Raw genomic sequence first — 16200 nt, 5'->3', positions numbered from 1 at the left:
TCAGTTCCAAGGGTATGCTGGGGGAGAGAAGTCTAGGGGACTTCTCTTAGGAAAAAATCTTTTGGAGTAAAGAGATAGTTGAGCCTTATTTGGGTTGTCTTCTCTACCTTAATCCTGAACCCTTTTCAAGCTAACTGGCAGCAAACTTGACATGTAGGTATGTGTTTAGTTCCAGGGATTTCTCTGTGTATGTTATATCTTCTTTTATTATTATTTTAAAGCATGCACATTTGTGATACAAATTTGCTGGAGAAAATAAAATATAGACAGTAAAGGGGAAAGGAAAAGGGAAACCAGACAGCAAGAACTCATCAGCCTGCCTCTGCCCAGTAACAGCTCAGGGAAGACTGAAGTCTAGCTCTCAAGTTCACTACCAGAAGAAAGAATTAATGGACTCCAAAAACTTTTGAGAACAGTTTCAAATTATTATTGCTGACGCTCCCTACCTTATACTCCAAATCCCACAAAGAAATCACTTCTGAATTTGTTTTTATCAGCTGACCTCAACAGGCATAAAACTGAACTGATTTCCTGCACCCTCCAGTCTCCCCAGCCTCCTCTCCACTTGTGTTCCTTATCTCCATGAAGGACCCACCAGCTTCCTAAGCCAGAACCTGAGCATCATTTGTATTTGGAACCTCACCTTTTCCCTCTCCCAACTAATCTTCAAGTCCTGGTAATGCTACCTTCCAAATTATCCAGAATCCATCCACTTCTCTCCAATTCCACTGCTTCTTCCTTACTTGAGGGCATCATCATCTTTTGCCAAAATGCAATCAATAGCCTCTGTGGTTTCCCCGCCTTAGTCTCCCTCCTTTTTAATCCATTCGCCACACTGCAGCCAGAGTAATTTTTTTAAAAATCACGAATCTGATAATGCCGTTCTTCAGTTTAGAATCTTTCAAAACCAAAGTTCACACTTACTAAGAGGTTATTAGGTCTGAATCATTTGGCCGCTGGGTCCCTCCGCAGCCTCATCCCCACACACCACCATACCCTCTGTTCGGCCATAATCAACTTTCAGTTCCCTGAGCCCAACTTTTTCTATTATCGCTAGGTCTCTGACCAAGAGGTTCTTTGCTTGCAACACCCTTCCCGCTACTCTTTTTTTGGGTAAATCAGATGCATCCTCCACGTCCCAGCTCAGTTGTCACTCGCACAGCCCAGGTAGGAAGGCTTCACCCCACGACAGATGCCCTCAGCGTGGTCCAGCCGATTTGTGTCTCCCAGGCGGACGTCCCTGACGGTGCCCTCGACACTCCATCAGTGTCGGACAGTTGAAAGGCTCCTTAGAGCGGACCCAGACGCTTGCCGCTCCAGTCCACGACAGGTAGGCAGCACATGAAGCTTCAGCCCCGCAGCAGAGACACACCCAAGTCTTCCAGCGGGCAGCGCCGGTTACGGAACGGCGGTTCAGAGCCCGGAACCCAACCCGGTGCCCCCGCCTCCCACGCTGCGTCGGGGGCGGGGAGGGGCGGGGCTCTGGGCGCCGGCGAACGGCGTGCGACGAGCAGGGGGCGGGGCCAGGGGCGGAGCGGAGCGCGCATGCGCGGTCGCCTTTGTGTGGGTCGAGCAGCGGCGGCGGCGGCGGCAGTGGCGGTCCCACTGGCAGGCGGGCAAGAGGGGAGTCCGGGCGGCGTCCGGCGTGGGAGCCGGGGGACCACGATGGTAAAGAAGCGGAAAGGCCGCGTTGTGATCGACTCAGACACGGAAGACAGCGGCAGCGACGAGAACCTGGATCAGGTGAGGGCAGGCCGCGGAGGCGCGGGCCAGCGGAGCGGGAGAGCTGAGTCCCGGCCACTGTAGTCGGGAGCCGGTCGGGCCCCGGGCCTCCTGGCTGGAGCGCCCGGCCTGCCTTGTGTCCTGAACGCGCGCTGCCGCCCCTTTCTGCTCTCTCCACAGTGCCCGCGGCCCGTGGAGTCTGGCCGGGGCCTGGAGACAGAGCCCCGAGGACTTGGCGCCTTGGGCGGGGAGGCGGGGCAGGGGCCAGGCTGGTGGGCCTCGGGCTCGGGGGACTGGAGGGGTCCTTGGTCTGCCAGGGCCAGATCGGGGCGGCAGGCTGCACGTCAGGCGATCCGGGCACGGAGAGATAGGAAGTATCGCCCGCCAACCCGGGAGACTGGGAGGTTTTGGAGGAGGTGCAAGGGTGATCGTGGGGCGGTGGGGGGGAGGGAGGCCGAGAAGGTACAAGCTCTGGAAGATGAAGTTTTGCAGACAAGGGTGTGAACAGAGAGGAGGGGAACCTCTGTCGTGCTTGGCGAGGAATACGTAGCTGTGGGCACGAATCTATTTGGCAGCTAGGGTCGTTTGTGTTTGAGAAGGGTCTCTGTTGAGATGTCAGACCCAAGACAGCTCATGGGAGGAGGAAAGAGGGCATAAGTGGAGAAATATCTAGGGCGTCATGGAGAGAGTGTGGCGGGGCCTCTTGGCCCTTTTCATGCAGCATCCCAGAATTCTTTCTACTTGAAAGATGTACAAGAGACATTGAAACTAACTTTTGGTCTCACTGTCTTGGGGTTGCTTGAACTGTTATATACTCTAGAAAATACTGTAGGGAGGAAGCTGTCCTTTGTAGCAGTGCTCCAGTGATACCAGAAGATACAAAGAGGGTTTTTCCCCACATTTTGTGAACAAATGATATAAAGAAAGGATATACAAGAGATAATAGTTCTATAAGTTGAGTAGAGAGAGTACTGAACTTAGAATCTGGAATTTTTGAGTTCTAGGCTGGGCTATGCTGTTTTCTAACTATGTATCTTGGGCCATAACAGTAAAGTCTAGATAAAACATCAGCCTTGTGTATCTGATTGAGTTATTATAAAGGATTAAGTATTTGTAAGAATTAATGTTGGGGGCTTCCCTGGTGGCGCAGTGGTTAAGAATCCGCCTGCCAATGCAGGGGACAGGGGTTCAATCCCTGCTCCGGGAAGATCCCGCATGTCACCTAGCAACGAAGCCCATGCGCCACAACTACTGAGCCTGCGCTCTAGAGCCCGCGAGCCACAACTACTGAAGCCCGCGCGCCTAGAGCCCATGCTCCGCAACAAGAGAAGCCACCGCAATGAGAAGCCCGCGCACCGTAACGAAGAATAGCCGCTGCTCGCCGGAACTAGAGAAAGCCCGCGCACAGCAACGAAGACCCAACACAGCCAAAAATCAATATATAACATAAATAAATTTATTTTTTAAAAAAAGAATTAATGTTGGTACAAGCACTTAGAAACTAAAGCATTTCTATAAATTACTTCTTGGGAGTCCTTTGTATTAGGTCAGAGGTCTCAGAAATTAAATATTAGGGCATGAAAGAGGAGGACTTTAAGAAAGAGGGACTGAAGATGTGTTGAAGAAAAGAGGGCTGTTTTGAAAATGGTGTTATGGAGGTGGGAGGTGGGGAGTAGTGGGGCCTGTGGAGAAGTATCAAAGGGATAGACACCTTGTTATGGGATAGGAAGTAAAAGGTAAATTGAAAATATTCTCACCCGAAAGACTCCTGAAACTTATGAAAATATTTTTTAAAATTGTTTTTTAAATTAATTTATTTATTATTTATTTATTTTTGGCTGCGTTGGGTCTTTGTTGCTGTGCGCGGGCTTTTCTCTAGTTGCGGCGAGCGGGAGCTACTCTTTGTTGCGGTGCGTGGGTTTCTTATCACGGTGGCTTCTCTTTGTTGGGGAGCCCGGGCTCTAGGCATGCCGGCTTCAGTAGTTGTGGCTTGCGGGCTCTAGAGCACAGGCTCAGTAGTTGTGGTGCATGGGCTGAGCTGCTCCGCAGCATGTGGGATCTTCCCAGAACGGGGCTGGAACCCGTGTCCCCTGCATTGGCAGGCAGATTCTTAACCACTGCACCACCAGGGAAGTCCTAAAAAATATATCCTTGACTGTAAAAGTTTGTTGATAATTTTAGACTGCCACTTAGGAGGATTAGAACTTTTTTTAAAAAACTATTTTCTAATCTAGAAATATAGATATTTCTGATGATAACATCAGCTACCATTTACATAGGGCCTGGGATGAACCACTCACCTCAATTAAGTGCTTTATTTATATTGTCAGGTTTTCAAATTATGGTGAAGCTGGTACCATTTTCCCCATTTTATTTATTTATTTTTTAAATTTATTTTTGGCCGCGTTGGGTCTGTTGCTGCATGCGGGCTTTCTCTAGTTGCGGCGAGCAGGGGCTACTCTTCGTTGTGGTGTGTGGACTTCTCATTGCAATGGCTTCTCTTGTTGCGGAGCACGGGCTCTAGGCGCGCGGGCTTCAGTAGTTGCGGCACGTGGGCTCAGTAGTTGTGGCTGGCGGGCTCTAGAGCACAGGCTCGGTAGTTGTGGCACATAGGCTCAGTAGTTGTGGCACATGGACTTAGTTGCTCTGCAGCATGTGGGATCTTCCCGGGCCAGGGATCAAACCCGTGTCCCCTGCATCCGCGGGCGGATTCTTTTTTTTTTTTTAATTAATTAATTTATTGGCTGCGTTGGGTCTTCGTTGCTGCGCGCGGGCTTTATCTAGTTGTGGCGAGTGGGGGCTACTCTTCTTTGCGGTGCGCGGGCTTCTCATTGCAGTGGTTTCTCTTGTTGCGGAGCACGGGCTCTAGGCACGCAGGCTTCAGTAGTTGTGGCATGTGAGCTCAGTATTTGTGGCTTGCGGGCTCTAGAGCTAGGACTCAGTAGTTGTGGCACACGGGCTTAGTTGCTCCGTGGCATGTGGGATCTTCCTGGACCAGGGCTCGAACCCACGTCTCCTGCATCGGCAGGCGGATTCTTAACCACTGCGCCACCAGGGAAGCCCCTTCCCCATTTTAGATATGAGGAAAATGGAGGTTGAAGATGTAACTTATCTAAATTCACACAACTTGTTAGTGGCATTTCAACCCAAATCTGTACAACTACAAGGCCTATACTCTTTCCACTATACCAACTTAATCTGTTTTTAATATTGCAAAATGAAAATGATGTGTCATAGCCATTTTCTGTGTTGCTAGAATTCATCTTTGTAAAGTATATTGAATAGTTTAGAGAAAATTGATATATCAGTTTAAAAAATTATTTGGGGGACTTCCTTGGTGAAGCACTCTTAAGTCACCTGTTCTGATGATGCATGAACTAAGCTGTAAATTATTCTGTCTTTGGTGATTTTCCACAGAAGTTTGACATATGAAATGAGAGCTTCCTTTTGTAGTAGAGAGATTTTTCTGATCCACAGAAAGCTTTTCCAAAGTGGGAACTGGAGGGATTGCAACTTTAAACCAAACTTTATCTATTTGTAAAAAGAAACTAGCATAAAATTTGTAAGTAATACCTAATGCATTTTAACAGCAATTTCAACTTCCTTCTTTTCAACTACTCATTGGTGTTCTTTTATCAGATGGGAACCAGATCAAAATTCCCTTTTCCTGCGCATCCTAACAGGCACTAGTGCCTTCTCTATATGTTCAGCACTGTGCGAGGCTCTCAGAGGAATCAAAAAGATCTATGCTCTCTAGAAGTTCTCCCAGAGATCTTTAGCAGAAGTTCAAAGTCAGCCTAGTTTTGGGGTCTTTAGGACTCCTCTGAACAAAATTAATGCATTCTGGGCCTTTCCTCACCAAGATGCCTTGGACTGCTCCATCTAGTTCTGGGTCTTCGTTGGGGGGTATAACATTGTATTTGTTGTCTAGTGGAAAAGAACAGACCACGACAAATCTCGGAGTGTCAAGTGTGAGAGTGGAGCACAGTTAATAAGGAGATCCTTTGTCTCTGAGTTTTCCAGGTGGGAATCTAAGCCATTATGTCAGAAATATTACCTCCAAATTAGTCCTTAGCCTTCTACGTTGGTTTTTCCTGGTGGTGAGAGGAGGAACATGTGTGTCAGAAACTGCTTGGGTTGCTTGTTTAAGATGTACTTTGCAGGGGCTCCCATCCCAGACCTACTGAATGAGACTCTCTGGGGACTCTCTCCTCTGCATTTTTACCAGGTACAGCCCAGGTACTTATTTGTGTTAAACACTGAGACCACTGTCTGTATGCAAGTTAATCTTTTAGTAAGACACTGTAAGTAGTTTGGGAGAGAAATAGCTTCCTGTCTCAGCCATAGTGTGTGCACATACAACCAAAAGAACTTAACAGAGATGTTCAAAGTGGCAAAGCTGCTGGTTTTTCTAAATCCCTGAAGCTGTTTGAATTGTTGGGATGATTTTTTTTTTGAGGCCTGTTTCTTTTTTCCCTTCCTTCTTCTTGGTGGGAAGAGGTATGTAGTAACTGAATTGGAGTCCTTTAAAATTTGTTTTAACTTTCAAAGGTTTTAAAAACTCAGACCTTTGAGAATTTGAAAGATTTATTTTAACATATGACCTGATAGTGACCTTATTTTTTTATGTTGGCCACACCGTTTCTTCAACATTTCAGAATTGCAAATCATGGAGATACTTGCTTTTGGTGCTTCTTGGAAAAAAATAACAGAATTTGAGCCAAACCTAGGCTTTTTTACCCCACCACGTACCTCCATGGAGATAACGTGTGCACTCTTTATGGAATAATATCTATGCAGTGGGTCCTATAACATGAAAAGCATCCAAGATAATAAAGGAATCAGAGTTGTCTATTCAGATCAATACAACTCAGTATTTATAAAAACTTTGCTCTGCCGTTTCCAAGGAAAAAAAAGCTACATACTGGGATGCTTTATTTCGTAATTTCCATCCTTATTTAAAATGGGGATTGTGTTGTCCTGTCCTCTTTTTCTCTGCTCGTTCTACTTGAAGTAACCATAAATTAAAAATTTTTTGAAACAATAGGCCCCTAAGTATTTTCTAGGAGTTATTTTTAGACATTATGTGTTAAAAATAGCATTGTTATAAAGTATCCTTCCATAAACCTTCCCCATAAAAGGTGGGAAATTTAAAAGTTGTTCTTCTCACCTAAGTGTCCATCGACAGATAAATGGATAAAGAAGATGTGGCACATATATACAATGGAATATTACTTGGCCATAAAAAGAAACGAAATTGAGTTATTTGTAGTGAGATGGATGGACCTAGAGACTGTCATCTAAAAAAAAAGGTTCTGAAGAACCTAGGGGCAGGACAGGAATAAAGACGCAGATGTAGAGAATGGACTTGAGGACACGGGGAGGGGGAAGGGTAAGTTGGGACAAAGGGAGAGAGTGGCATGAACATATATACACTACCAAATGTAAAATAGATAGCTAGTGGGAAGCAGCAGCATAGCACAGGGAGATCAGCTCGGTGCTTTGTGACCACCTAGAGGGGTGGGATACGGAGGGTGGGAGGGAGACGCAAGAGGGAGGAGATATGGGGATATATGTGTATGTATAGCTGATTCACTTTGTTATAAAGCAGAAACTAACACACCATTATAGAGCAATTATACTCCAATAAAGATGTTAAAAAATAAATAAATAAATAAATAAAAGTTGTGCTTCTCATTGATAAAGTCTTTTTACATTAGAGCAGAGTTTGAAGTCTAGGATGAACTTGTGAGAAGTGTTGGGGTTAACTTGTGAAGTTTTAAATTTGTGTCATAATGTTGCATCTAGCCTGATGTAACTCATCTGCCAATTTCACTTGATTTTCTTTTAGAAGTAGTGCAGGGAAAATTGAGTCCCATGGGAGCTTTAACAGAGAGACTTTCAGGAAAAATTCAAAACCTATCTTTCAACACTGGTTCTCTTGGTGTACTTATTTGCTCCCTAGACCGTAAGTTCCCCAAGGGCAAAGATTGTTTTTTTGTTTTTTAAAATCTTTCAACAAATGTGTTAGACGGTGTGAGGCAATAGGGCTATTGGGTGAACAAAATCGAAGCAGTTCCTACCTTCAAGGAGCTTAGGGGATAGGGGCAAAGGGAGGGACAGGGGCAGGCATTGCTCAGACAGTCATTTCCTTACACTTGCGTTACAGGCTATGAAGGAAGAGCAAGGATGCTGTGAGAGTTTGACCAGGGACTCTATGATCGCCTGATGGGAGTGACATTTAAACTGAGATCTGGAATATGGGTTAGGGATAAGGAGATAGGAGACTGAAGAGTACAGGGACATGTGAGTGTTCATGGTTGAGGGACCAAAATGTACAAAAGCATTGAGGCAGGAAGGACCTAGCACCCTCATGAAACTGAAAGAAGCAGAGTGACGGGGACATCACTAGTTGGAGGGAGAGTGGTACAAATGAAGCTGCAGAAGTAGTCTGTTTGGACGCTTTGAGGATGGAAAAGCCAGTTTAGTGAATCACAACCAGTGTTAAAAATAAAAACGAAATTGAATCAAATAGAAAAAAAAAATCATATGTCAGACCTAGTAAAGATAAGTATTGTTTCATAAAACTTGTATTTCACAATATGCATGTATGTATATACTGGGTCATAAGGTATAATTTATCTTTCTGTGGGCTGGGGTTAAAAAGATGTTTTAAGCCACTGGCAGGTCCAGGTTGGCAATAGTAAGGGCTGTGGACTTTATTCTGAGGGTAATGAGAAACCACTGAAGGATTTTAAGCTGAAAGAGGTGTTCCAACTTGTCTTTTGAAAAGTTTTCCCAGGCTGCTATGTGGAGAGTAATCTGGAGAAGGGACAATAGTTAGATGGCAGATAGAGGAGTCCAGGTGAGAGATGATGGAGAGCATAAGTTCCACTAGAATGGAAGCTCCAAGAGGGCAAGGCTGTTTGTTCAATGTAGTATCCCTGCATCTAGAACAGTGCCTGGCCTGCAGCATATACCTTGTCAGTATTTGTTGAATGAATGCCTGACTTGGACTGTTGTAGTTATAGAGACGACAGAAAGTGGATTAATTGGACATAATATTCATGCCATAAAACTGAGAGGATTTGATGACTGATTGGATGTTGGGGGTGAGGAAGAGGAGATTCTGGCATGAGATGGGGAACCCTGGAGGAAGATCAGGTTTAAAGGTAAAGAGCATGTGTTCAGTCTTGTATGTGTAGAGATTAAAGTTGTCTATGAGATACTCAAGTGGAGACATTTAAGTTCGTAGTTGAAAATAATGCCTGCTTGACACAGAGTAGACAATTAATAAATCTTTGTTGAATAAGCAAATGCTGCTTGGCATATCCACGGTAGAAAGTTAGATTCTAACTTTTCTGATTATAGTAGTATTACTTAGAGGTAAAGGGACACTGTCAGATTGGGAGTTCTTGCTTTAGCCCCTCTGCTGTAATACTGATACCTCTTCTAGAAGGCATGGAAATGTGCATTAGTTACAAAGTGTATTAGAAGAGGGAACCAAATAGGAACAAGTAACAGTAGTAGAATTTTTTAAAAAATTTTAATGTACCTTTTATTTTGAATGTGTTGAAAACTGGTTTTATTTTATCAATTCTATGACATTGTGGGCATTTATATAACTCAGTATTTTATCTATAATTATAATCACTTTGCTAGAAATTGGAAAGGGAAGTTGCCACATTTCATGCCAGTCATGTGAAATGTAAAGGAATATTACACTGTCACTTTGGAATTACTACTTCAGAAGGGTTTTCATGTGTATGTTCATTGTTTTGGTTTGGTTTGTTTTTTTTTAGTGATAAAAATAGTACATGCTTGTTGAAACAGTTCCAGCAAAACAAAAATACCTCCCTGTTCCACAAACATATATGCACGCAATGGCTCTGTTCCTTACTCCTGAAAAATAACCAGTGTCCACTGTTGGAATGATGTTCTTCAATCAACAATTTTGATATGAAAGAAAGAATAGAAAATAATGTCTCAGATTTAAACCTCTATGAATTACTACTCTTTTCTTAGCATCTCTCAAGTCCTCCCACTTCTCTCTGTCCCTGTGGCTTCTTACCTTGACCAGGTCACCATGCACTCTGATGACCCTGTTGTGGACTCCTCTCTGCACTTCCTCCCTGGCCCTGTAGTCTGTTCCTCTGTCAGTCAGAGTGCTATTTTAAAAACCCTCAGGGGATGGTTACTTCCCTGCTTAAAACTATTTGATGGCTCCCCACTGCCTTCAAATAAAATTCATTTTCCTGATCCTGCTGTATAAACCTGGGAATGATGTGGTTTCTTCTTACCTTTAACCTGCCTCATTCCATCACCCCCCCCCCACCCCCTGTCCCCTTGCCTATGAAGCTCTAGTCACCCTGGTTCCCTTTTAGTTCTTTGGTTAAGCCAAGCTATTGCCAATTTCAGGGCCTTATCTATTCGTTATTTTTATATATAAATTTATTTATTTATGTATTTATTTTTGGCTGTGTTGGGTCTTTGTTGCTGCATGAGGGCTTTCTCTAGTTGCGGCGAGCGAGAGCTACTCTTCCTTGCCGTGCGTGGGCTTCTGATTGTGGTGGCTTCTCTTGTGGAGCATGGGCTCTAGGCGCGCGGGCTTCAGTAGCAGCATGCGGGATCAGTAGTTGTGGCTCGTGGGCTTAGTTGCTCCACGGCATGTGGGATCTTCCGGGACCAGGGATTGAACCCGTGTCTCCTGCATTGGCAGGCGGACTCTTAACCACTAGGGAAGTCCAGGGCCTTATCTATTCTATCTGAAGACTTCTATCCAGAAGACTGCACCCCTGTGTCTTCCCCCCAAGTTTCTAGTCTCAGCCTAAATACCATTGCCTCAGAGAAGCCTTCCCCCAATCACCCTATTGCAGATAGGTTCCCCACTCACTTGATTCACTTCCTTCTTAGCACTTATCACTAGATATACTTGTTTCTTTACCTGTTTATTGTCTGTCTCCCTCACTTGATTTTATTTATTTATTTTTAAATTTTTATTGGAGTATAATTGATTTACAATGTGTTAGTTTCGGGTTAGTACAGCAAAGTGAATCAGTTATACATACACCCCCTCACTTGATTTTAAGTTCCGTGAGGTCAAGGACTATGTATCTCTTCTTCCTGACTGTCTACCCACAGCTTGGTATATAGTAGGTGCTGGTAGCAGGGGAACTATCTGTCCCACTTGCCAGGAACTGAGTTTCCTAGAATTCGGGACTTTCAGTGCTAAAACCAGGACAGTCCTAAGCAAACCAAGATGTTTGGTCACCCTAGATGGTAGTAATCACTTGCATTAGTTTTAGTTTTTGCATTAGTTATTTGTGGAATGAATACGTGAAAAAGAGCTCAGCATGCTAATTAGCTATAAAAAACCTCTGAGGTTTATCCATTTGGGCTTTTATTCTCCTTTTCTGGGGTGCAGAATCTGTATCCCACTTTTGTGTGATCATGGGAGGTTTGATTAAAGAGATGAGATTTAATTTCCTTTAAGTAAGTAATTTCCTTTAAATAAGTTGCTTTATTACAGATTGATCCCGACATGGCATTGCAAAAAGTACACTGTGAATGATGGGGTGGGGGAATTAAATCCTAAGGTTTATGAGTCTTCACATATTGATGGATTAGGATTCTAATTTTAACCAGAATAATACTATTTTAATAAATACTACCTTAGTGCAATTAGACTTGCTTTATTTTAGGGTCTCAGTTTTGGCTGTCTAGTTTATTGTTAAATATGGTTTTCAAGCAATGTTAATGAAACTGCTCTAGAAGCCAGATGTGGCATCCTACACAGTCATACCTATAGTGTGTTGGGCATTGGCATTACTCTCAGCAGATCTTTAGTTCAGCTTAAGTTTGATAAACCATGTGGGCACCCCACACAGCCATTCCATCCTAGAGCAATGCTGAGATAAGTAGGGGAGGTTTTCACTAGATGTGATGAAATACAGGGAGGATGGTGAGAGAGAACCATTGGACACACAGAAATGTCATCTCAACCAGTGTGGCACAGTGAAGCGGGCTAGCAGGAGAGAGCTGCAGATGGACCTACCCCTGTGCATGAATCAGTTTTAGATTGGCTTTTTTGAGTATTGGTGTTGGATAAATCAACCCCTACAGGTAACAAATCTGATGATCTCTTCATGTGTGGAGTGTTGGCAAGACCTTTCTGTTGCGCATTAGTGTGTCCAGCTGTATTTATGAGCCCTCAGAATATAAAGGACTTGGGCTTCCTTGGTGGCACAGTGGTTAAGAATCCGCCTGCCAATGCAGGGGACACGGGTTTGAGCCCTGGTCCGGGAAGGTCCCACATGCCATGGAGCAACTAAGCCCGTGCGCCACAGCTACTGAGGCTGCGTTCTAGAGCCCGCGAGCCGCAACTACTGAAGCCCACGTGCCTAGAGCCCATGCTGCGCAACAAGAGAAGCCACTGCAATGAGAAGCCTGTGCACCGCAAAGAAGAGCAGCCCCTGCTCGCCGCAGCTAGAGAAAGGTCACCGCAACAACGAAGACCCAATGCAGCCAAAAATAATAGATAAATAAAATAAATAAATTTATTTAGAAAAAAGAAAGAATATAAAGGACTTAACTGTGAAGAGTAGCCCTGCCATGAGTTCCCCCAGTAACTTCCTATACAATTCTCAGCTTGTGGAAAGGGTATCTTTCACACTTTTTAAGAAGAAGGTATTTGCTGTCTCTGTACTATTGTTAATATGGTATTTAATGTAGTAGAAGAAGGACTGTGCCTATCAGATGCAGTTGTTTGCTGATGGAGAGACATTTGTTAGGTTTTTAGTATAGAGTGGAATCTCTTTAACAGGAAGGCGATACTAACACGTTAACACTTCAGTTACAGTAACTTTTTTTTTTTAATTTGATGGAGGTTTTATTAAATCTGTGAGAGCCTTAAGAAGACATTTTTTTAAATTTATTTATTTATTTTATTTTTGGCTGTGTTGGGTCTTCGTTTCTGTGCGAGGGCTTTCTCTAGTTGCGGCAAGCAGGGGCTACTCTTCATCGCGGTGCACGGGCCTCTCACTATCGCGGCCTCTCGTTGCAGAGCACAGGCTCCAGATGCGGAAGCTCAGTAGTTGTGGCTCACGGGCCCAGTTGCTCCGCCGCATGTGGGATCTTCCCAGACCAGGGCTCGAACCCGTGTCCCCTGCATTGGCAGGCAGATTCTCAACCACTGCGCCACCAGGGAAGCCCTAGTTACAGTAACTTTTAGTGGATATCTACTGCTTGTAATATATCTACTGCTTGTTTCAGGAAAGGATTTGATTGCTAGCATATCCAAATCCCTGTTATAATGAGTTGGTATTAAAACAGAATTCTAGTGCATTTGTGAACCTCAAAGGGTCAGGAAGTACACTACTTACCAGAAGTCTTTCCTAATTTTTATAAATTTGCATGAAGGTAATGTGGAAAAGAGATAATAGTAAAGGCCATACACAAATTACCATATAGCCCAGCAGTACCACTCCTAGGTATTTATCCAAGTGAAATAAAAACTAATGTTTACACAAAAACCTGTACATGAACAAATAATTGCCCCAAGATGGAAACAACCCAAATGTTTTTCAACTGGCAGATGGATAAAGTGTGGTGTATCCACACAATGGAATACTACTTTGCAATAAAAAGAAACAAACTGCTGATACCTGTCCAATCTAAATGCATTATACTAACTGAGGAAACCAGATTCAAAAGACTACACACTATATGATTCCATTTATGTGGTATTTTACAATAGGCAGATCTGTAGGGACAGAAAACAGGTATGTGATTGCCAGGGGATGGAGGGAGAGATATGAAGAGCACTTACTTCCTGAAAAGGCTTCAGATCATAAACACTCTACTTTTTCATACCAAAATGGTAACTCCTATTGACCAGTGCAAATTACAGCAAAATTTGGGGGGATGATGGAACTGTCCTATATCTTGATTGTGTGAGTGGTTCAACTGTATGTATTTGTCAAACTCATAGAACCATCCATAAGAAAGGATAAAAGGTACTGTATGTAAATTACACCCTCAAGTTTTTAAAAGACTGTAAACACACAAACATTGCTGTAATTTGCATATGGTCAATAGGAGTTACCATTTTGGTGTGGAAAAAATAGAGTGTTCTTATGATCTGAAGTCTTTTCAGGAAGTTAGTATGCTAGCTCTGTCTAAAGAAATGAGAAGAGTAACATTTCGTTACTGCTTATGAAGAAGAGATGGTGTCAGCTGTTAATCTGAGAAGGTCATTTTCTCATTCTGGCCAAGGAGGGTATACTCCTAAAATAGAAAGAGACTGGAAGAAGAAAACATATTTTATAGCAGTCTGTTTTTAAAAAATTTGTCTTGGCACTTAACCTATAATTGTATAGCACCAACATCATCAAGGAATAATACTACTAGTATTTATTAGTTATATTTTTCTCTCTTTTGACCCAAGGGGAAAATGTAAACCATGATTGAAATAGGAGCTAGGATTTTATCTGCCCTAGTTTGAATCCTGGTTCTCTCCTGTACTAGCTGTATTACCTTGGGTGAGTTACTTAACCTCTCCTGCTCCTTAGTTTCTCTATCTTTAAATGGGGAAGATAACGATACTTACCTTAAGGCGGTTGTGAAGATTAAATGTTAGATGCTTAGAAAAGTACCTGGCATCTAGTAAGTACAATATAATTTTGGGCTCATATTGATATTAGCAGAAAGCAAGAGAGTAAGTATCCTTTTTTTGTGTTTTTGAGTGACTGGACTGAGTTGGGGAGAAGTAACAGGAGAGGGAAACCATGTGAGAGAGCAAATCCTGGTTGTAGCCATATCTTACTAAATGGCGTATCTCTTCTCCTTTAAGCTCCCTTAAATCACCAGGACAAGGCAGAGGTGGTGAATGGGAATATTTGGGTTGTCAAATTAGGATTCCCATGTAGAGGCCAGCATACTTACTGCTTGACCCTGGGTTCAGCACCAGAAATATACTTTTTTTTTTTTTTCCTGGTTTAGGCATCCAAAATTAAAAATGACCTCAGAAATTTGTAGTTTGTCAGCTTATTCAGAACAGCCCCACAAATGCCAATTTTACCATGAATTATAGATAATAAGAGGGTGCTCAGAGTATTAGCTATACCAATAAGAACAGGGAGCAAATTACCTTTGTAGACATGGTTCTTATCGTATCAATTGCTGAGAATCAGTACTTCTGTAACTTACAGAGGAAATTCCAGGGTAGCCTCCAGTTTAGTTTTCTAGTCACTTTTCCATTTCAGACATACATTTCCCATTAAGAGTGAGGGAACAGATTTTTTTTGGCCGTGCCGTGCAGCTTGTGGGATCCTCGACCAGGGATCAGGGACCAGGGATCGAACCCGGGCCCCCTACAGTGAAAGATCAGAGTCCTAACCACTGAACAGCCAGGGAATTCCCGGGACAGACTTTGAAAGCATTTCTTTAGCACTTAGGAGTGCTGGCAGTCGGTCTGTTCATGTGACCAAAGTTCCCATGATGTCCTTCAATTGAAACCACAAAGAAGTAGAAGAGATCTAGAGAAGGTGGGCATTTTATTATTTTTGGATATATTTTCTCTGTGAACAAAACTCACATGGCTACTTTTGCCCTCTCAGGAGCTCTTGTCCCTGGCAAAGCGGAAACGAAGTGACTCTGAAGAGAAGGAGCCGCCTGTTAGTCAGCCTGCAGCCTCCTCAGACTCGGAGACGTCTAACAGTGATGATGAGGTGGGTGTGGAGGGCTAGGCCTCTGGGACTAATGAGTGTTCGAGGGTCCTGAGTTGGTGACTCCTGGCAGCCTCTTTTCCTTAAACTGAGACCTTCCTGCCTAAGATCTGTGAGAACTTCTTGGGGAAAGAAAATTGTGTATGGAAAGCTCTCTCATTGTGATGTTCTTTGTACTGCTAGTTACCTAGTGGGTACCTCTGCAGTGCATTCGTGGCCATTTTTAGTCTTTTATTTTCAGCCCTTTTGCAGAGGGAGCACAACTTGTTAGTCACCATCTCTTTTATTTTTTGTCACCTTTTTATTCCCACTTTTATGTTAGAAAAGAAAGTCTATCAGTAATGCCTGATAACGTATTAGTGGGAAATACTTTAGCAAGATAAGAAGCTTTCTTTGGGTAGATGGAATCAACATCCCTCAGAGTAGTGGCATTAGCTTTTAATGAGAAACGTCCAGCTGTTCATTGTTTAAGCCAAGGTGACTTTCCCAAACTGCTGTCCACCACCAAACAAGGCCCTGAAAGATCCAGAACTTTAATGGAAGAGAGAGATTAGGGGAAAGGTCTTTGAAGCACTCCTACATGTCCCTCAATTGATTTAAAATACTTTTTTTCCCTGAGTAATTTCCTGGGGGGAGGCCGGATATCATCTCTCTGTTTAATCTCTTACCCTGCAGTCTAGGAAAATATTTTTAACAGTGTACTAACAGTATTTTGTTTTAAAGTTCCTCTAAAGTAAAAAATGTTTTTTATTAT

At 43.3% G+C, this 16200-nt stretch overlaps 1 protein-coding gene across 1 annotated transcript in view; it reads left to right on the top strand.

Moving 5' to 3' along the window:
- Window positions 1-1545: 1545 nt before the first annotated feature.
- The window catches only part of RTF1 (RTF1 homolog, Paf1/RNA polymerase II complex component), a 45048-nt gene continuing 30393 nt past the window's right edge, over window positions 1546-16200 (top strand). The window contains exons 1-2 of the mRNA XM_059913568.1: window positions 1546-1743; window positions 15339-15449. Coding sequence (XP_059769551.1) covers window positions 1546-1743; window positions 15339-15449 — 309 coding nt within the window. The remainder of the gene's footprint in view (window positions 1744-15338; window positions 15450-16200) is intronic.

This window comes from Balaenoptera ricei, chromosome 2, assembly GCF_028023285.1.
Source record: "Balaenoptera ricei isolate mBalRic1 chromosome 2, mBalRic1.hap2, whole genome shotgun sequence".
Taxonomy (NCBI): Eukaryota; Metazoa; Chordata; class Mammalia; order Artiodactyla; family Balaenopteridae; genus Balaenoptera; species Balaenoptera ricei.
Note: the sequence above shows the minus strand (reverse complement) of the source record. Positions and strands in the feature narration are given on the sequence as shown.